The sequence below is a fragment of the Cnephaeus nilssonii genome, assembly GCF_951640355.1.
Source record: "Cnephaeus nilssonii genome assembly, chromosome: 13".
NCBI lineage: Eukaryota > Metazoa > Chordata > Mammalia > Chiroptera > Vespertilionidae > Cnephaeus > Cnephaeus nilssonii.
The window spans coordinates 6,620,062-6,642,234 of NC_137084.1; the positions used below are offsets into that span (position 1 = coordinate 6,620,062).

General features: G+C 50.7%; 1 protein-coding gene across 1 annotated transcript; it reads right to left on the reverse strand.

Annotated features, from left to right (window-relative positions):
* Nucleotides 1-10,796: 10,796 nt before the first annotated feature.
* On the reverse strand, nt 10,797-22,100 carry POLD4 (DNA polymerase delta 4, accessory subunit). Its single transcript, XM_079787201.1, has 4 exons — nt 16,816-22,100; nt 16,481-16,570; nt 16,153-16,264; nt 10,797-15,569 (listed from the first exon to the last, which is right to left on the reverse strand). Exons 1-4 carry the CDS (start codon nt 16,910-16,912, stop codon nt 15,545-15,547), a joined length of 324 nt encoding a protein of 107 aa, XP_079643327.1. The 5' UTR covers nt 16,913-22,100; the 3' UTR covers nt 10,797-15,544.
* Between the last annotated feature and the right edge of the window lie 73 nt (nt 22,101-22,173).

The window sequence follows — 22,173 nt, forward strand, 5'->3', positions numbered from 1 at the left end:
TTAGAAAAAAATTTCATATCACAAAGAGTTGCGCACCAGTATAAAAAGCTCTGCCTTATTTTTATTTATTTTTTAAAGAATAAAAAGCATTTATTTGAGCAAAAGGAGCTGCTGCTCTGTCTTATTTAAAACTAGAGGCCTGGTGCATGAAATTCGTGCACTTGGGGGGGGGCGGCGTCCCTCAGCCCCGCCTGCACCCTCTCACAGTCTGGGAGCCCTCAGCGGATGTCTGACGGCTTTGGCTGGCGCAGGGAGTGGGCCTAAGCTGTCAGTTGGACATCCTTAGTGCTGCCACCACCGCCACCACTGCTGCGCTCGCCAGCCATGAGCCCAGCTTCTGGCTGAGCGGTGCTCCCCCTATGGGAGCACACTGACCACCAGGGGGCAGCTCCTGCGTTCAGTGAGCATCATAGCGACTGTCTGCTGTTTGGTCAATTTGCATACTAGCCTTTTATTATATAGGATAACCACACATTCTATTTGATGGAACCCATCATTTACTTAAGTGAACTTAAATGATGAACATTTAAGTTGTTGGTTTTTTCCATTCCAAGTAGTACTCTTATCCATACTTTCTTGTGCACACATGGCCTCTAACTCTATGGGGCATATTTCTAAAATTGCTGAAGCAACGGCTACGTGCATTTTTAATTTTGAAAGGCATTGCCTAATTTCCTCCCAAGAAGTTGCACCAATATACAGCGAATGGACTGTTCAGCCTACACCTCAATGTCATCTCATATGAGCCTTGCAACACTCCCAGAGAAGAAAGGGCAAGCTGTATAATTACCACTGTTTTACAAGTCAGGAAACGGAGGCCCGGAGAAGTAACCGAGTCTGTGACTGAGCCTCAATCAGATCCTGGGTTTCTAGATCTCAGACCAGAGGGCGGTTCCCCGCAGTCCCTGCACTGAGCTCGCAGCTAAGCCCAAGGCGGCCGGGTCGGAAGCGCTGGGAGCTCTGGGGAAGAAGGGGCGGTAGGGTAGGGAGGATCAGGACGACCTCTGCTCCCGGAGTCCCAGTTCAACTCCCACCTGATACAGGAGCCTCTCAGGAGCAGCCGCTGTCGCCCAGCCCGGACTTGAACACTTGTGAGCTAACGTCCCTCGGACAGTCGCTTCCTCCTGGGCCAGCTCCCACCTTCAGAACGTTCTCCCTCCGCCGGGCTGGGCTCGGCTCAGCCCAGGCTAGGACAGGCCCGGAGCCAGGGCGGCCCCTCGTCAGGACACGTTTTCCAAAGTCAAAACTGAACGCGCCGAAGAGAACGCGCCCCATCTCTGCACCCCGCATCCCAGACACCTCAGAGGCGCGGCTGCCAAGAGAAACTGCCGTTCAGGCCTCCGCGGCCTCTCCTACGCCCGCGGCGCCAGGGCCCGCAAACCCAGCGACTCTGAACCGCCCGCTACGCTCGGGCGCCATCTTGCGTTAGTTCCTCTCGGCCCCCCGGTGGGACAGTCCTGGAACTACGTTTCCCAGAGTGCCTAGCGCGTTGGCGCAGGCGCCAAGAGCCTCCTCTGGTTTCCATGGGAACCTCGCCCCTCAAAGGCCGGGCAACTGGACTGTGGAGCGCCAAGCTGTCGCTCCCCCTCAGGTGCTCCGGCGTTAGACCAGGTCTGCAGCCAGTTGAGGGGGGAAAGGAGGGGGCTTGCGGGGAGGAGGCCAGGCAGCCCTGCTTCCCGGACTGGCGCTCCCCAATTCTCCTTGGGGTCCTCCGTCCGCGCGCTCGAGGGCCTCCGCGTTCTGAGGCGAAGGGGTCCGGCGAGGGGAAGCCCGACTCCGTGTCAGCGTCTGGTCACCCCTGGCCGAGGGCCTGTGCGCCGCTGACAGGAATTCCCGGGGCGCGGGGTAGTTGGCGCCGCAGGTGAATGAATTGCAGGTAACGCAGGGCCCGGCACCTGGCGCGCCCGGGGTTGGATCCGGCTCTGTCTGTGATGGGCCCAGGACGCGGGGCTCACTTCTGCCTTCAGACCCCCCACCCCCACCCCCACCCGCGCCTTGGGCTGGGATTCCAGTGCACGTTTCAACGCCGGTGCACAGCAGGCCCGGCTCTGTGGCCCGAGGGACAAGCCCCTTTATCACTGAGTCCAAGTTTCCTTCTCTCTGAAGTAAGGAGGTTGAAGCAGATGGACCCCTAGGGTCGCTTCTAGCAGATACAGGACCATTGTCCCTCATTGCACGCCAAGTTCAGGAAGAAAGAATGGGAACTGGATGGTTTGAGCAAGGATCTCAGCTCAGGGTCTAGGCAGGAAAACCTGGGTATTGTGACTTTGGGCGCAGTTAGTTATTCTATCTCCTGAGCCTCGCTTTCCTCCTTTGCAAAACTGGGGGTAACAATAGCACTTCCTCAGGTTTTTGAAAATTAAATGAGACATTTCATGTGTAAGTTTAGCCGGCGGACTGTAGAGAGTAAGCGCCATTCCAAGACCCAGCCATCATTTCTGATACCTTTTAAAAAGTTCCTTAACCCCCCCCCCCCAAAACACACACACACACACACACACACACACACACACACACACACAAAACACCGTTCCTTAGCCACCGTGAGACCTTTTCCTAATTTTTTTGAGCCATTTCTTTATATGCGGGCAAATCCGTCTTTCTAGGCAGGAGGGTTTTGTAGGCCGTTTCTAATGGGGAAGCCTGAGTCTTCTCACGCCAGGTGAAGTGGGGAGCTCCTGACTGGGGAGTCTCCTCCCTTCAGGGCGGCCTGGGTTTTAACATTCCCCGCAGCACCTGGGGAGGTGCAGAGCCAAGGCCACGCGTGCAGAAGGCCCTTTCCCTTAACACCCACGCAGGATGTCAGCACTTCCATAGCATGACGCAGAAACAGCTGGATGCTGAACGATAATCCTCGTATAACAGTATAACAAAATTACGTAAGACTGGATACACACAGTTGCAAAGAAGCACGTAAGAATCCTGTGCTATCTGCATGGAGTTCAAGCTTTGTGGTAGTTGGTAAAAATCCTACCAAAGAGTTTTAAATTAGCGATAAAAATGTTTTTTAAAATCTGGGAACTCCCAAATGCTCCACAGACAAGCCTTCACTCACCCAACAGGCATCCTTATGTGGAAGGAAGTGGGACTATTTTTTGAGCGCTTCTTAGGTTCCTGGAGCTGTGTGGGGTACCCTGAGGGGTACAAAGATGTATAAGACCATCTTTGCGCTAAGAAACGTGGAGTCTAGTAGAGAAGACCAGCTATGCCTACAAACACTTCTAGTACACGTGCCTCTCATGATGTGTCATGAGAGAGATACAAGTGCCTGTGCTGTGAACATTCAGAGGCAGGAAAGACCACTGCTCAGCGGCTGTATGATCAAGGAAGAGCCAGCATTCGAGCCGGGCCTTGAAGGATGTGGAAAATGTGAATATGTCAACAAGTAGGGAAAAGATACTCTGGGGCCCTAGCCGGTTTGGCTCAGTGGATAGAGCGTCGGCCTGCGGACTCAAGGGTCCCAGGTTCGATTCCGGTCAAGGGCATGTACCTTGGATGCGGGCACATCCCCAGTAGGAGGTGTGCAGGAGGCAGCTGATCGATGTTTCTCTCTCATCGATGTTTCTAACTCTCTATCCCTCTCCCTTCCTCTCTGTGAAGAATCAAAATATATTTTAGAAAGAAAGAAAGAAAGAAAGAAAGAAAGAAAGAAAGAAAGAAAGAAAGAAAGGAAGGAAGGAAGGAAGAAAGAAAGAAAGAAAAGATACTCTGGGCACCCTCCCTATAGCCCTGAGACCTGGAGGAGAAATGTCCATAACCCTAATTACATGGTGAGCTTCTAGAAGGCAAGGACTGGGTTTGGGTCAGTATTTTATTCCCAGCTTGGTACATGGAGAGCACACGGTAAATATTAGTGAAGAAACGGGGGTTACGAGTTTCCTGCCAATAGGAACCAAGATGTGGTCTCTGCTACCCAGAGGCCCTTCTGGTAGGCTCACATGCCCTCTGACAGTCACTCTTCTAAGGGAAGAATGTGAGCAGGCAGATGATCATGGGGCGAGGGCCATATTGTTGGCATAGTTAGTACAGTACCAGCCAACTGTACTGAACAGAGTGAACAGGGTCTTGTGAACGGGTAGGAGGGTTTGTGAGCCTCTTTCCCTGGAAAGGAGCTGCACACCACAAGGGGAGGAACCGCAGCACGGGGTCACGAAGCAGTCTTCAGGACTACTGATGGCTTTTCCTCTGGCTCTTATGGCATCTGCGTCTTTCCTTGGCTCTTCTTTTTCTGTGGCTCACTCCTCCCCAGAGACATCCCCCCCCCGCCATCCGTGACCTGCCTGGAGTGGGAAACTCTGTTCACCATGCCAACAGATTGCTGAGACCTGCAGCTATTGCAAAGGAATGAAGTTGGCTTTAGCAGCACCATCTTCAGGCTGACTTCTGGGTTCAGCCCTTCTTCAAGTCCTACCTAGGGTGAACCTAGGAGCTAGCCAGGAGCTAGTACTGAAACAGAACACCACTCAGAGACACTGTCCAATGACCTCAGCGAGGGGAGAAATACTTTAGGACCTGGGGTGGAGATGTCGCTGGAGGAGGGCAAAGAGAGAAGATGGAAAGGAGAATGTCTTTATTATTATTATTATTATTATTATTATTATTATTATTACTATTAACTTCAGAGAGGAAGGAAGAGAGAGAGAAACATCAATGATGATAATCACTGATTGGCTGCCTCCTGCACGCCCCTCCCCGCTCCATTGGGAATTGAACCCACAACCCGGGCATGTGCCCTTGACCAGAACTGAACCCGGGATCCTTCGGTCCACAGGCCAATACAGTATCCACTGAACCAAACTGGCCAGGGTGAGAATGTCTTGAGGACAGGAAAAACCTTCCTTAGATGTCTCCTTTCCTATTTAGGCTCACAGAGGATGCAGTATTTTCAGAACGAGGAATGTAGGAAGAGGTTAAGTGGGTACAACCAAGGAAGGGATGGGGCACACCTGACTGCCGATTTTCTTCCTAGATGTGGGGAGGCGCAGGACTTCTAGGAGCCACAAAAGCTCCTTTTCCTGGCGATGCAACCCCAGGTGAGCTGTTACACCACCTTCCTGACAGTCTGTGCTCTCCCCCCTGGAGCCCTGCTCTTTTTCTCCAGTTTGCTCCCACTCCACTGGCTGCAAGTAAGTGCCTGCCAGGTATGTCAAGATTCCTGGGTTGCTAAGTGCCGTGTGAAGCCTTAACTCTGGACCTGCCTCTTGAGAGGAGGTTACAGCGGCTCAGGGCCTGCCATGGAGGCCTACGTCAGCCTACTTCAGGGGCATGATGATCCTTTACAATTTACAACAGCTAGAAAGTCTTGTATTACAACTTTTACTTTTCCATCTGAGGAATCTGAGTTCTTAGGTTATAAGTCAAAGAGCCAAATGGTGGCATTGAAACCAGTGATTTCTCCATTGCCTCAGCTGTCCCTGAAGGGGTGTATCTGCCTGCTGGAGCGGCCACAGTCCTTGGCTAACCTGAACTTAGACCAAGACTCTCCTTCCTTCCCTTTTCAGCCAGCATTTCCTGCCCATTTTCCTCAGTTCTCCAGCCAGCCCAGCTTCCCTCTGACATAAGACGTATTTGACCAGAGTCTCTCACCCTCACGCTCTTGCTGGACACTGACGTGTTCCCATGGCAGCAGGTCCCTTCAGAGAGCTGGTGCTGCTCCCCGTACTCTGCCAGGTTTGTCCGCTCCCAGGTGGCCACCTGGGTAGCTGGACACTTTAGGGGTTTCTGTATCTGGGCTAGAGGACCAAGAATACAAAAGCTATTCTCCCACTGAATAGGGAGGCAAGTTGACAAAATTTGCCCAGTGGGGTTCCCTGGCCAGGATAGGGAATGCCACCCCCCCACACACACCCCATTGACACCCCTGGCAGCAGCTCAGTGAGCCTCAGAGGTAAAGGTGGGGAGGTGGGTGTGGCAGAGACTGGCATGCAGAACAAGCCCAAACCAAAGCAAGGCCCCACATGCTGGCCTAACTCAAGCTAGATGTAATTGTCGGGGTGGGCAGCAGGCTAAGTGAAGGAGGATGCCCCTGGAGGTTGGCGTGAGGAGACAGAGCTGATTATAAGTCATATACATGGTCTTCATGTGACCCGAGAAGGCTTGGAGCTGGGTAGGTGTGCCCAGGACAGCAGCTGCCCGTCTCCTCGGGTAGCACACACTGCCGTGCAGCTTATCTCTTGGTCTGGTGGACTGACTCCCATCTGATGAAGGCCTCAAGAGACCTTCTCCACAGCTTTCACTCTCACTGTTGGCTCAGCTAGATGCCTCCTCCAGCCCTGTCCACAATCTGATGATCTCAGTGTCCCAAATGGTCCTGTGCTAGGCTGAACGCTGCCTCATCAGACTGTCCGCACTCCTGCCAACCTCAAGCTCTTATTTTCTACACAGAAATGGGAATCTGGAAGAGGGAGGCTAAGTGCCATGAGAATAGAATAAATGGTTTGAGGCAACAGATGGAATTATTCTGGGTCAGTGGGATGCCTGAGCTGGTAAGCAGAGATCCCCACCCCAGTACTGCTGGCTATCCCATGTGGTGGGTGAGGCCGGGGAGAACAAGGCCAGATGCTCTCCCTGCTGCCAGATCTGCTGCAGGCAGTCCCTGCTGCCCCACCCACCATCCTGCTGAAGCCTCCCCCTCCCCCTCAGCCCTGCTCTTTTATTTGTTCCCCCTCTCCCTCCGCCCCTGGCCTACCTGCAGCTGAGCTCCTTAGGAGTGCCCGTCTTGGCCTGCATGCTGCAGGACTGGTGTTCCTGGGCAGATACCTCTGATTCTTCTCAGATAAGAGAGGAGGCTATGGCAGGTAGAACTACATGCGGGCTAAGTGGTAAGGAACCAGGTTGAAGAGACAGTACCAAAGAAGGACTGGAGGCACCTGTAAGAGTCTGCTAGTCCCTGGGGTGGATTGTGGGGCCAAGGCGAGGCTGGTCTGATGGAGAAGCTGTCCTCAGAAAGAGAATTCCGTTTAAAATTGGACCTTGGATCCATTTGACAGGAAGGCTGGGATAAAACTAAACCCATTTCTTTTGCTTACAGTTCCTCGTTCTGAGTCTTGAGCTGCAGACTATCCTCTCCTGCTGACTTTCCCATTTCCTCTGTTCTTCTACACTCAGGTGTAAACCTCAGGGTGATAGCTCTCATTTAATCATTTATCAACTTCCGATGATCCTTCACAAAACAGTTGCCTCCTAGCCGGTTCGGTTTAGTGGATTGAACATCAGCCTGTGGACTGAAGGGAAGGGGCCCAGGTTCTATTCCGGTCAAGGGCACATACTTTGGTTGCAGGCTCCGGCCCCAGTTGGGGTGCGTGCAGGAGGCAACTATTCAATGTGTCTCTCTCACATCAATGTTTCTCTCTCCCTGTCTCTCCCTCTCCTTTCCACTCTAAAAATCAGTGGAAAAATAAACTCGGGTGAGGATCAACAACAACAAAAAACACACAGTTGCCTTTTATTCCCACTTCTCCTAGCCCAAGTCCCTGCTCCCATGCCTAGGCCATTGTAATAGCCTCCTAGTTGCTTACATCCTTCAGACTATCCAGAACATCATGACTAGATTACCTTTTGTAGTATTGTATCATTTTACATCAGTGATGGGCAACCTTTTGAGCTTGGTGTGTCAAACTTCGCCAAAAAACTGAGCATAACTCGGGTAGTGTGTCACTTTGAGGAAAAAACGTTATTTCGCAAATGTTTCATCCTCAGGAGCAGCAAATGTTTCATCCTTGGCATGCGGCCGCCTCAGCGGCCGCGTGTCATCAGAAATGGCTACGCGTGTCAGTGTTGACACGCGTGTCATAGGTTCGCCATCACTGATCTATGTTCATACATGTAGCATATATCAGAATTGCATTCCTTTTTAAGGCTGAATAATATTCTATTGTAGGTGTATGTGACATTTTGTTTAGCCATTCATCTGTTGATAGACACTTGTTTCCACCTTTTTGCTATTGTGCATAATGCTTCTGTGAACCTGGTATGGAAGCATCTTTTTGAGTGCCTGCTTTCAGTTCTTTTGGGTATGAACTAAAAGTGGAACTGCTAGATCATATGGTAAGTCTATGTTTAACTTTCTGAGGAATTGCCAAACTATTTTCCATAGCGACCAAGAAATTTCACAGTGATGCAATATTATTATCTAGACTACAGACCATAATTACATTTCTCCAAATATCCCTAAAATTTCCATTACAGCTTCTTTAAAAATTTTGATTCAGGACCCAATCAGGGATCGCAGGATGAATTTGGTTATCATGTCTCTTAGTTCTTCTTTAGTCTAGAATAGTCCTGCCTTTTTTGAAGATTCCAAGCTTGTTGTATTGTAAAATATATCTCCACTTATATTTGATTGTTTTTGACTCATTTAAATATTCCCTCACAATTAGATTTAGGTTAAACCTTTTGTAAAAATACTACATGTGACATGTTCTTTCTGTTGTATTACTTTAGTCATTTACTATTGCTTTATCCCATTATTGTTGCTGCCGAATTTGCATTCTTGGTTAAGATGGTATATGCGTGCTCGCTTCGGCAGCACATATACTAAAATTGGAACAATACAGAGAAGATTAGCATGGCCCCTGCGCAAGGATGACACGCAAATTCGTGAAGCGTTCCATATTTTTAAAATAAAGTGCTGTTGGCAACTTGTGATAAAAAAAAAAAAAAGATGGTATATCTAGATCTCTCCATTTCAAGGAACCCTTTTCCCTTTGTAGTCATAAGTAATCTGTTGGGTGATAAATTGAGACCCTGTGAATATCCTGTCTTCAACAATCTGTCAATTGTTAGTTTCAGCCTCAAGTAATGATCTTTGCCTAAATTATTTATCTCATTGTGTTTTTAAAATTATAACATTCTTTCTACATTTAGTATGCATTTAATGTAATACAGTATTATTCTTTAGTAAAGAAGAATATTCTCTTGATCTCTTTTTAGTATCACTATAGATTAAGGTACTCTTTTTAATTCAGTGTATTATAAGCTATTACCATAATTATTGTTTTAGATGCTCAAATTTTCTTACATTTGGCCAATGAGAGCTCCTTCAAGCTGGCCCCAAGTCCTTCTGTCATGTTGTTTTGAGCACTTTGTTGCACAACATGATGTTCCAGAAGCACATTGGATTTTCCCGGTCCTGAATATGGAATCAGCCATTTGTCCAAAGATCTCTAGTTTCTTTATGTGGGGAAAGATATTTAGAAACTGAGATTTAGGTTCTAGGTATACTTGTTGCTACTAAGGTTTTATTGCTTTTAGGCTTTGTCAATGGACAGAGAATAAATTTTATTTTTAAACATTGGATTCTATGACTCTGCTTTAGACCATGTCAGAGCCTTCCCATTATAAACAACTATAAAACTTGGAAATATAAATAGGGCAACTATTATTAGGCTCTGAACATTAAACAGGATGTGAGTACTGAGAGAAGGAAAACACTTGCAGTGAGCCCCACATTAATCCTGGCCCCTGAACCTTTGCCTGAGGACAATTTGCTGACCACAGCACAGAGGTGAAGCCCATGAAGAGCACAACAGTTCTGCTGAGCTGATAGGACAGAGCACAGAGTTGAGGGTTGCTAAAACAGCTAGAAATTTCAGGACAGGGTGTCAGAGAGGTGGCAGCTGAGTAGAGGGCAGAATACCCATAAGCCCATAAGTAGGTTCTCTATGGGTCCTTAGCTAAAGACTGGGCTGAATATGTATAGAGTGAGACTCTGTGAGACCTGGCAGAAAGTTGCTGCTATGGATTTGGAAATGGAATGGATATGCTAGAGATTACACAGTGCTGGGAGAATTTGAGTTCTGGCCTAGCCAGAATGGAAACACTTCATTGGTACTCTGGGTATTGGGCTGAGACCAGAAAGGCCATGACCTAGAGCTGGGGTTGGCAAACTATAGCCTGCCCAAATCTTGCCCACAGTGGGCCAGATATGCCTACCTACTTGTTTACATATTGTCAATGGCTGATTTCACACTGCAGTGGCAGAGCTGAGTAGTTGTGGTGGGGGGGAAAGTAGTAGTTTAAAAAATAAAAAGAGGAGTTGGGCTTTCTAGAGAGAGCAAGTTCTGGACCTTCCTACTGCCAGGACCCCCGCTAAGGGCAGGTAGAAGATACTTCTCTCCCAGTGGAATGTTGTGAAAAGAGTACAGCATTGTGAGTCCAGGGACATCCACAAAACCATTGCAATACATGCCATAATAACCCTATTACCCTAGTGAAATTGCTTCCTTTTTAAAAATATATATTTTTATTGATTTCAAAGAGAAGAAGGGAGAGGGAGAGAGAGATAGGACACATCAATGATGAGGGAGAATCATTGATCAGCTGCCTCCTGCACACCCCCTACTGAGGATCGGGCCCACAACCCAGGCATGTGCCCAGGCCGGGAATTAAACCTGTGACCTCCTGGTTCATAGGTCAATGCTGAACCACTGAGCCATGCCGGCTGGGCAAATTCTTTTATTTTTAAAAATATATATTTTATTCATTTTTTACAGAGAGGAAGGGAGAGGGATAGAGAGTTAGAAACATTGATGAGAGAGAAACATCGATCAGCTGCCCCCCGCATACCCTCCACTGGGTGTGTGCCCGCAACCAAGGCACATGCCCTTGACTGGAATTGAACCCGGGATCCTTGAGTCCGCAGGCTGATGCTCTAGCCCCTGAGCCAAACCAGTTAGGGCAAATTCTTTCCTTTTAAAAAAATCTTATTTGTTGATTTGAGAGAGAGACAGAGAGAGAGAGAGAGAGAGAGAGAGAGAGAGAGAGAGAGAGAGAGGGAGAGAGGGAGATCATTTTGTTGTTCCACTTATTTATGCATTCATTGGTTGATTCTTGTATGTGCCCTGACCAGAGATTGAACCTGCAACCTTGGTGTATCAGGACAATGCTCTAACCAACTGAGGTACCCAACCAGGTCCCATATTATTTTTAATATTTGTTAAATATATTAAATGGACATGGTAAGACTTTTTCCCCTCACTGATTAGGTAGGTAATATACTTCAAAATTCATACTTTTTATAAATCCTTTTTCCTCCACTTAACTATATATTTTAGAGATCATTCTACCTATACCAATACTTAAAGAGTTTCCTTGAACTTTTTCACAGTACAGTTTCCATTGTGTGCTATAGCTTATTTTACTGTTTCCTGATAGATAGACATTTAGGCTATTTATAGCAAACAGTGCTATAATAAATAACCGTATATATGTTCTTGTACGCACACACAAGTGTATCTGTAGGATAAATTTCTAGATATGGACTGAAAGGGATACCTGCATTTGTAATTTTGGTAAATATTGATAAATTGACACCCTTGGAGTTGTACCAGTTTACACCCCATCATTGTGGGACTATAATAGTAGGGGAGTGGGCAGCCATGGTTCAGAAAGCATGTCAAGAAGTGGGCTGGATGGCCCTCTGCATGCTGGATATGATGATTGTGTCTACTCTGCATCTGAGAGGACCTCAGGTGAGCACTCAGCAGACTGGCCCAGTGGGACCACAGGTTCCGGAACAGGAAATGAAAAGGAGCCTGCTTCTGAAGTTGACAGCTTTGATGCCCTCCTTGCTGAGAAGGTACTAGGGAAAAATGGCTCCAGCTACGAAGTCCAAATAACCCCCAGGAGAACTGACTTAGAGGCCAGATTTCACTAGAGTTTAGGACTTGCCTTCACTATTGGTACATAAATGATTCTCACAGGCTGGACAAGACCAACAGACCAAATAGGAGGTAGGAGTGAAGCCTGAGTGCTTGTTATGTAGCTGACCCTGTGCTAGGTACACACAGACAAGGATAAAATACTCTCTAGCAGTGGAGACAATGAAATGTATTGCTGTAGCAATGTAATGTGAGATAATAAAATATAACCAGGTTACCACTGGGAGCAAAAGAGGAATCCTGAACTCTTCTTAAGGAAGGCAGGACAGAGAAAAAGCATGACATCAAGGGTAGGACTTGCAGGACCTACTAGTACTTGTCCTTGGGTAAAGGGCCATCGTCAGGAAGTCTGAGTTCCCACAGTGTCAAGTTCACAACTGTCATGTGACAGCATTTGAAATTCACCTGCACATATTTTCTCTCTCTCTTTCCATTCTGTCCACTAATGCAGGGTCTCAGTGCCTATGCCTTGAATACCTAAGGGCTTCTCACTTGGTCTTCCTGGCTGTAGTTTCTTCCTCCTTCCCTTTTAGTCTTTCTTTCATATCTGGCCAGACAGATTCTCCAGAATGATTGTATCTTCTCTCTCTCCTGCTCAAAAACCTTCAAGAGCTCTCATCACCATAGATAAGTCCAAACTCCTCAAGCTCAAGCCCCTGTATTTGGTCTCAACCCATCTCACTGGCATTATTCCACATGGTATGAGTGGAGTCTCTGAAGCTGGACTCTGGGATCATATCTTATTCTCGACACTGACATGCTGAATGACCCTGGGTAAGTACTTAACCTCTCCGTGTGCCTGAGTTTTTTCTTTAAAATCACTTTATAAAAATTTTACAATCATTTCTAGGGTTATAGTGAGGATTAAAGGCATTTAGAACAATGCTGGATGCATAATAAGCACTGAAGTGCTAACTTTTTATTGCGCTGATCTGTACAGAGCACATGCTGTGGTCTGCACACCTCTCCCCGGGTGCACACGTCCACCTCTCATAGTTGCCTTTGCTCAGTCCAGACTCTCCATCAGCTGGCTGACTCTCACTCACCCTGCAAGGGCCCTTATCTCCCATTTCCTTCCGGTAAACGCTTGTTTGTTTGGTGCTTTCTGCCTGCCGTGCGTGCTGCTCAGCCTGGCCTGGGTAGTGGTGGTGGCGTGGCAGGGTATATGAAGCCAGCCATAGGCCACACATGGTGCATCTTTCTGGAGGGCTCATTTTACTTGATAAGTAAGTTTATTCATTTTTATGTCCAGATGTATCACGGAGTAGAATGCGAAATTGACCAAAGGTTTTTAAGATCAAACACACAACTACTAAGAATATTCAGAGCGAAGGGGTCTTGGGCCGCCCCCCAGCCCTAGTGGGGAGCCTGTATTCATTCTGCAGTGAGAAGGTCTGAGAAGCGGGTCTGAGTAGAAGGGGCTAGTGTGGATGAGGTAAGGCAGGGGTAATTCCAGTGCAGCACAGGTGGCAGTCCTTGTGCTGGGACCCTTGCAGTGAGGGTCACTTTAACAGGTGGTGGCCTTGGCTTCCTGAGAATTCGTATCTATTCCACTCCTATTTGCCCCATGGTAGCACTTGTATATTACGTTGATTTTTCAGCTTTCTACATGGGTAGGTCTGATCCCTTCAACACCATCCTAAGTACCTGGAGCTCAGGTGCGGGTAGAGTGCAGGTGCAGAGTAAATGAGTGGGAAGACAGAACTGGTGTGAATTGGACCCTGGGCTTTACTGATTAAGCAAGTCACTTTTCCTGTCAGCCTCAGTTTCCTTACCTGTAAAACATGAATACTTACCCTAATGAAGTTGTTCTAACGAGTTAACTAGATTGAGTATGTGCAGCATTCAGCACAATAGATGACATGATGGCACTTAGTAAACATCAGACCCCTCCCAGCGTGCCAGGCTCTCAGCAAACATCTGATTCTCAAATGTTCCCACTCCCAACTGTACCCCCCTCCTGTGTGTAGTCTCACATCCTCTGCCTCCTTTCCTGCCACAGTGTGTTCCTATCTAAGGCCATCCTCTTCCTGGCCCTTCTCACCTTCACAAAAACCTCACTCATAAACTGCCCAGTGTCCCTCCCAATTGGATCACTCTATTTACCATGTAACTATGCTGTAATATCACTCTATCTAAAACAAAAGACAAAACAATCAATAAAAACCCTCTCTTGGCCCCACATCCCTTCTAGTTACTACTCTATTTCCCTGCTCTCTTTATAGTCAAAAAGTCATGAAAGAGTTGGCATACTCCCTGTTTGCATTTCTGACATCCCCTCTGAGCCTGCCCCAGGCACACTCCTATCCTCATTACTTCATGGAAACTGCTTATCTCCAGCTACCTCTGTATCACAGTCCAGCATGCTGCTCCCAGGCTTCTTTTACCAAATGAGACCTTGAAGCACCTTCTGCCCAGGCCTCCTAGACCCTACCCCAGTGATGGGCAACCTTTTGAGCTTGGTGTGTCAAACTTCGCCAAAAAACTGAGCATAACTCGGGTAGTGTGTCACTTTGAGGAAAAAACATTATTTCGCAAATGTTTCATCCTCAGGAGCAGCAAATGTTTCATCCTCAGCATGCGGCCGCCTCAGCGGCCGCGTGTCATCAGAAATGGCTACGCATGTCAGTGCTGACACGCGTGTCATAGGTTCGCCATCACTTCCCTACCCCCTCCTTATTTTTCTCCAGTCTTGCCACTCCTCAGCTTCCTTTGCTGCAAACCCTCTTCTCCATGATCAGTGCTCAATAAAATGGGGGCTAAAAAGACGATTTGGTCGTTCTCTAGGCCTGTTTCCAAGGAGTCCCTAGTGCTATCTCTGTCTGCCCCAGGATGGAGGGCTGACACAGCAAATGAAGGTGACACCATGTGAGGAGTACTGATTACATTCTCCACGTGATACTGTCCCAGGGTCCCTTAAACGTTGTTTCTGGCTCCAGCCAGTTCTCTTCTATCCCCAACACTGTCCAGTTCCCTACCAAAGCCCCTCACACGATGGCCATCTCTGAGGAGCTCCTGTGGGTTGAAACCCTCCCCCAACCCTGCTTGGAACCCCCCATGTATAAATCTGTCTGGACTTTATAAGCCATGGGTCGGCCCCATGGATGTTCCTCTGACAAAGGACCCGTTTTCCGGAGGCGGAGAACACTGCACAGGCTAGGTGGCCGGTCTTACAGGTTTTCTCTGGCTGGTCAATGCAGGTGACTAAAGAGTACTTCCCCTGTGCACCACCAGGGGGCACCGGAGGCCGCTAAGCTCTTGTGAGGACTTGTCCGTTGGTCTTCTAGGTGTCTTTCCTCTCTCTCAGGCCTGTTAGGCAGTGGAAGGAGGTACATGCCCCTTGTAAAAAAAAAGCCTGGTGCTAGCTGTCTCCCACCTATCAACTTGCTAGATGATGCCAACACAAGTAGAGCCACATTAAGGGACGGGAGGTTAGGGTGCCAGGCTGTGCTATTTATTGATAAGCATTAGTGAACCCCTTGCCCTGTAAGCTTAGCCAGTTCTATCCTCAGATTCCTAGCCCTAGGCAGGGAGTGCATCTGCTTAAGTCAGTTCTGCCAAGACTGTGCCTAAATTGCTACAGCACCCCCAGGATCACAGTGTTTAGGTCAGGAAGGTGTGTGGCAGGTATCAGAATGGTCATGTCCAGGTCCTTGTCCTCAGAGACCACCACCAATGCAGGAAGTGCTCCTCGGCTCTCAGAGGGGCTCTGCTGGTTAGATGGAGGGCTGAGCGCGGAGACTTCCAGAGTCAGTCTCTTTCCTTCCCTGCAAGACTCCTTCCTGCAATGTTCTCCACAGCAGAGCTGAGCTGAGAGGCAGTTACTGGCTCTTGCTTGTGTCCTGAGGTTCTTGGGTAGCGGGCAGGAGACCTTAGGTGGGACCTCAAAGGGGATAGAGATGCCAGAGACTGTGCAAAGGGGGAAGAGAAACCAGAGAGAGTCATTAAGTCCCTGGATCTGATTTCACCAGCACCAGGCCTGTAGTCCTTGGCCATCCCCTTGGTACTAAATAGATAGTACCTTGGGCCCTGGGTATACCCCTCCCCCACCATTATCTCAGAGATACGAATCATTAAAGTGCCCTAGCTGGTTTGGCTCAGTGGATAGAGCATCAGCCTTCGGACTGATGGGTCCTGGGTTCGATTCCGATCAAGGCCACATGCCCGGGTTGCGGGCTCGATCCCCAGTAGGGGACGTGCAGGAGGCTGCCAATCAATGATTCTCTCTCATCATTGATGTTTTTCTCTCTCTCTCTCTCCCTTCCTCTCTGAAATCAATTAAAAAATATATTTTTAAAAAGAATTATTAAAGCAACCTCTGCCCTCCTTAGCCAGGCACCTTGTAGAACTTTCTTGCTTGCTCAGCAAGGACTCCCAAGCCAGCATCCATTTCTCCCTCAGGTCAGGGCAGCCCCCACCCAGGGCCAGCAGGCTGGTGGTGCCTGGAGAAGACTCTGGCTCCCCTGAAAGCCCTCCCTGGCCTGTCTCTGACCTGAACTGGAAGCGGGGATCTCCGGGGTGGGTTTGTAGCACCTGATACACTTCTGGGGGAGGCTCCAAGCCCATCTGCTCAGCCCGATGCCAGCGCTGCAGCCTTGTGATCCCTGCCAGGGTGGGAAGAAGACAGTGGGGCCTCATGGTGGACAGGGCAGAGTCCAGGCTACAGAATGTGTGTGGAGGGCTGTGGAGGGACCTCTGTACTCCCCAGTCGCAGGAGACAGTGCCCAAAAGGATCAGGCAGGGGCTTGGGTTGCTTCAGAGATATGTGGGTGATAGGACTGGTTCCAACATGTGCTTCTGGGGCCTTTGGGGGTCCTCACCTGTGCAGGGCCCATACTGCCAGGCCAGGTCAAAGTGCCTCAGCAGCTCCAGCTCCACTTCATCCACGCTCAGGGGCTGGATCTCTTCCTCTGCAATGACAAGCTGCTCCTCAGGCCTGCCCAGGACTGTACCCTGCAGGGCTGGTTCTCTGCCCCTCCCCTCACAGCTGTCCCACCGCTGCTCAGCCCTCACCACCCCTCTGCCTCTGTCTTCTGCTGCCAGGCCTGGTGTAGGAAGTAGAGGACATACTTCACTTCCCCTTGCATTGCCCACATCCGCCCACGTCCCATGTCCCTCCGTGTCCACTCCTCCGCCCTCCCCACACCCCAAAGACCTAGCTCTGTTGCCAGCTCCCCCTTGCTGTGTCCAGCGGGGCCCTCCCTTCTCTTCACTGCTGGGTAGGAGTCAGTGATGAGCCGCTTCCGGCCCATGGCGGCCACCCAGGCAGGCGGAGAAGAAGGCGACTGCAGGGAAGGGGAGAGACAGGCCAGCGGGCACGAGAGAGACAGCTGCTGAGAGAGAGAGAGAGTGACAGAGGGCTGGGCCAGAGAGCGAGCCTGGGACCAGCAACCGGCAGACAGAAGGACCAGACAAGCAGAGAGGAAGTCCGCAGGTTCCAGGGAATGACGTCTCTCCCCTAGCCCTCAAGCACGCAAACATCAAAGACCTAAGCCAATGGCAGGCCGCCTCGGAGAGGCGTGGCCCGACTCCAGCCAATGGCAGACGGCGCAGGCACGGGGCGGGGCAGCTGCAGCAGCTGTGTTCTAGGGGAGAAGGGGTGAGGCTGGGGTGGGGGACCTGTCAAAATGCCCCAGACTGCACCACCTCCTCCTGCGCCCCCCCATTGGCCCGCAGTGGGTCTCGGGGGACTTACAGAGCGTTATCCTCAGACTCTCACTTCCCGTTTTCCCTTCCTAGGCAAATGTTCTTTTCAGCCTCACTAATCCCCGTGGCAGGTTTGTAACTCCCCAGGGCCCAGCTGGAGCCTTCCACTCCACCCCCCCCCCTTTGGCCCACAGAATGTTGTGGGGGCAGGTCTGGAGGTCCGAAGAGAGTTTGGGCTAATCCAGCCCTCTTCCCTGCTCCCACCCCACCCCCACTGGCCCCAGGAGAGCTGGCTGGAGAAGCCCATGGATTTGGAAAGCTCCTTTCTCACAGTCTGCGCCCAAAGATACTGCCCACCCTTAGTCCAAGCAAGCGTCTGCCTTATCGGCTCTCCTGGGGTCCCACAGCCTGTCCCTGCTGGCCCTACTAGTCAGGAAGATTCCACACTGAGCTGGAGGCCAGAGTGTGTTTGGATCCCCAGTTCTTCATAGCACAGTCTGCCATGTCTGTATCACACTAATGTGAATGTGTGAGCAGAAAATACCAACAATAAACCTAACACTTACATGGCACTTACAGTGTGCCAAACACTGTCCTAAGCACTTTCCCACAGATTCCCTCAACTAAAACTGATGTAAAATGGTTCTTGAAAGTAGGAAGTACTGATAGTCACAGACATTGCGGGGCCCCAGTTAAACCATAGCCCCTCTGTGCTCCCCTGGAGCTCACAGGCTATAGGGGCAGGCAGAGGGGACTCACAAGTTGTCCGTGCAAGGATAACATTTCTAACAAACAGGAGAGGGGGGAAGGGTGGGTCACGGGGCTGGCTTAGCACTGGAAGACCTCCTGGAGGAGGCAAGCTGAATAAACAGTGCCTCTCAATTCTCCACCCATGACCTTTGTCCCTGGGCTCCTGTCATCGCTGACTCACCCCTACACCCGCCTCCCCCTCACCAGCTTCCTGGCAGCAGGCAGAAGTGCTGGCCAGTGGGAGTCTGGGAATCGGCACAGGGACCAGCCCTGCTCTAATCACCCTCTAGAGATCCCCTCTAGTTCTTCCCTTCAGGGGTACAAGGGCCTACGCAGGGCACTGCCTTCCCCTTCTTCCACTGCTCTGGAGTCTGCTGCCCTGCGACAGGAGGGAGGGGGGCACAGTGAGAACACTAGAGGGTGGACCACTGAAGGGGAGGAGAGGAGCAGGCAGGTCTCAGGGGCCTCCTCCCGCTGGCTCTCCCCATCTACTTCCTTGAGGAGGTCTGGGTCCAGAAGTGAGAGCTCGTGGCGCACTGAACAGAGCTGCAGGGCCCTTCCCTGCTTTATTGTGTGGGCTGGGCCTGATCTAATCCCCCGTCTGCATTATGGACTAAGTGGGGCCCACATTGAGGGGCCCTGCTGTGTTGGGAGGGAAGCAGGGAGGCCCTCTCCACCAGGCCTACAGAGGGTTTAGGTGTGGGGTCCAGTCAGGCACTGAGTACTCTACTCTATGGAGGAATGATGGTGTCCAGCTCTGTGGGGCTGACGACCCCCTCCCCAGGGGGCATTGCCAGAGGTGTATGGCACCCAACTCCTAAGCCCACAAAGCCCTAAGGGAGTAGGGAGCCATGGGTGGGGCAGATCCCTCCTCATTCCTGGTCCCTCCCACCCCTGAAAGCTGATAGCCGTGAGGCCCTGCCACCGCCCAGGGAGCGTGAAATGGGGTGTGCCACTGGGCGGCCACAGTGGCTCCTACTGCCGCAGAGCCTGTTCCCTCTCCCCTCTGGCACCCTGACCTGCCCTGTGGACACTGTCTGGATCGTCCCTGCCAGCTGCCCCAGCTCTGCCTGGCCCAGGCCCTGCTAGCCTCTCTCGCCCAGTCTGGAAGATGTCTCCCTTGGCCTTCAGCTTCACCCATTACCAAAAAGGAGTCAGGGCAGTCAGGTCTAGTGTGGGCACCCTCAGACTGGCTTGCAGGAACTCTCCACTGGCAGCGTTGCCCTCCTCTCCTGGTCAGATAGCAATGGGATAGAGCTCCCAAGGTTTGAGGGAGTTGGCACCCAGGGGTGTAGAACCATCTCTGTCCAATTTGCATCTTTCCTTTACTTGGCATCTGGCTCCTTAAGGTGTGCTGGCAACTAGACCGGACCTTCACCTTCCCTTCTTTACTTCCCCAACCTTGTCTGCTCCCCATCACCTTTCTTCCTTGAACCCCTGCCCTATTCAGGCAGCCTCCTGGCCCATCCCCAAAGCTACTGTCTGGGGCCTGTCACAGTTCAGGCTTCAGGCTAGAAGGCCAGGCCAGAGGTCTGAGTTGGAGGCTAAATTCTCTTCCTTTGGGGAATTTCCTGAGACCAAGGCCTAAGTTCCTGTGTCAGTTCTAACCCCCAAAGGTTGGTGATGGGACTAGCAGGAGTGACCTTTGTACTTTGGCCTGGGAATACTCAAGACCCTTGCTTCATAGTCAGGACCAAAGTCGGGGGAACTAAAAAGAAAAGGAGAGAAAAGAACTGGAACAGAAGCTCAGAACCGTCCTGAGGGCTGAGGCCCACCGCTGACTGCTCCAAGGGGAAGGGGATTAAACCTGGCTTAGCTCAGACAATGAGGCGGGATGGGGGGCCTCAGCACTGCGCATGCACCCTAAGAGCCCCTTCCCTTCCCCCAGCTCATGATGGAGCTTGTGGGGAAAGCCAGCTAGAGCTAGGAAGGTGGGGGCAGGTGGAGGGAGGGAGGGAAGCAGCTGCCTGGGGCCCAATGGGCTGTGGGGCGTCGCCCGCTCTCCTTCCCTCTCCCCAGCACACCCCTTCCTCAGGCCCTCAGGCTCTGCCACCCACCCAGAGCCCCCACATACTCATACACCCTGGGCCCCATTCCCCACCCTGTGGGCCAAAATTCTTTCAGGCAGCTCCTCCTAGTCCCTCACGACCCTCCCAGACATCCCACCTCAAGCTCTTCCAGGTTCTCTGGCCTAGTGGGCTTAAGGGGTGGGAGCCTGGTAGAAGGCAAAGATTCCCTGGGTCTGGGTTTTCCTGCCACTGGATGTCTCTTTTGTCCTGTCCAACCACCCCCTCCAAACCTCCTTTCACCACCTCCCTTTTTACCTTGGCCATCCTTCCTTGTAGTGTTCTGGGGAGATTTGAAAAGGGGCCCTTCTGGCCATTCCTCACCGTGACCACCAGGTGTCAGACTTTGTCCAGCTGGGAGGAAAGTCCTCGTTCATTTCCACCCCATCAGCCGGGCTTTGGAGAGCAGGGCAAGTTTGAGAGGGGCCTAGAGGACACCTCTGAATGGAGGCTGAGGGACCCTGAAGGTTGAGATGAGGAAAGGGCTGGATTTCTGGTTCTAAAGCTCACAGTATTTTCTTACTGCCTAGCCCCCACCCCACTGACAAGGGCTTTGTCCACTATTGGGAAATTGGGGGAACCAGGCTGAGTCAGAGAGCTCAGGAATTGAAGTGACAAAGGCAGGGACAATTGTGGCTCCAAGAAGGAGGGGCTGAGAGGAAGCCACCCATCAGAGCATTCAGCCAGGCCTGCGTCACTGGCCGTTGCCCTCTAGGTTAAGGAGAACAAGGGCCTCCCTTGGCCCTTCCCCATTTGGGGTGGCTCTGGCAAGTGGGTGAGTGTGTGAGTGTGTGTGTGTCAGATGAGTGCTTGAATGAGTCTCCTAATTTACTGAGGAGGTCCTAAGTCCTGGATGTTGGGTCAGTCTTTGCAAAAGTGGGCAACTGGCAGGGTGTGACTACTCTTTTTGCCACCCTGCGTCCGAGCCTCTTCTGAACCCACTCCTATGCCCCTGGAAGTTGCCCCTCCCCCATATGACAGTTCTCCATCTTAAACACAGGGGTGTTAGATGAAAATGAGATTTCTAATCCACTCTGTAATATCTGGAGAAGACAGGGAGAAGGGCCTTCTCTCCCCACCCTCTCACTTTCCCTAGGCTTCCTGGGAACAGATGGCTTCTAGAGACAACACCCTTCCTCCATGACACTGCAGGGCTTCAGGTATTCCAAGTTCTTAGGTTGACCTCTGGATACCTGGGCCCCTGACTATAAGACCATACTTAAGAGGTTAAACCTAGGATAACCAATAACTCACCACCTCTCCTGAAACAGCTGTGGATGGAGAATGACAAACTCACTCACAGAAAAGCCTGATAACATGCCATTTACCAGGAGCTACCTGCCCCTTGACCTATAGTACCAAAACCCAAAGGAGGGGCTCCCACTGCCAACACCATCAGTAGGGAGCTATTTGGAAGGAAGTTCAAAAACTCAAACTATGAAATGTCCTCTATGACTGGGTTCTCCTCTGTGTCCACCTCCCGCACCCTGCTCCTAGGGTGTACGCACCCTCTGCATCCTTAGCTGGCGTGAACTCCAGCCCTCGTCCACCCTTCTCCTCCCAGTCACTCGTCCCATTTCCCGTTGCTACTTACCTGCCTGCACTGTGCTCTGCAAGGCACACAGCCACTCAACCGTACAATTTCTCACCTTCTAGAGTCCCACATACTCACTGCCCCATGATTCACTGCCATTCCTGCCTTGCCAGTCCTCAGCTTTGGGGAATGCCCTTTCTCCACTCTGTCCCTACCTCTGGGCATCTCTCGCTTGCTAGGGAATGTCACAATCCATGCCAAGTGGGTTGATGACAACAGAGCTGTGTTTGCTGATGTTACCTGGTTCCTTGTGGCTGCCCAGCAACCCTTTTGATTCTCCTGTGCTTGTCTGTGATTCCATTCCCCAAGTCTCTCCCATTCTTCCACTGCCACTCCTCATGCAGCAATGGCATGTTTAGATCTCTTCTGTTTAAAAAACAACAGCAAACAGCCGAAACCGGTTTGGCTCAGTGGATAGAGCGTCGGCCTGCGGACTGAAAGGTCCCAGGTTTGATTC

Coding starts and splice junctions, on each gene's coding strand:
- POLD4 (XM_079787201.1), bottom strand. CDS start 16,912: ATGGGCCGGAAGCGGCTCATCACTGACTCCTACCCAGCAGTGAAGAGA. Junction 16,265..16,480: donor GCAGTATGGGCCCTGCACAG/GTGAGGACCCCC, acceptor CCACCCTGGCAG/GGATCACAAGGCTGCAGCGC. Junction 15,570..16,152: donor GATCCCCGCTTCCAGTTCAG/GTCAGAGACAGG, acceptor CCCTTTGCACAG/TCTCTGGCATCTCTATCCCC.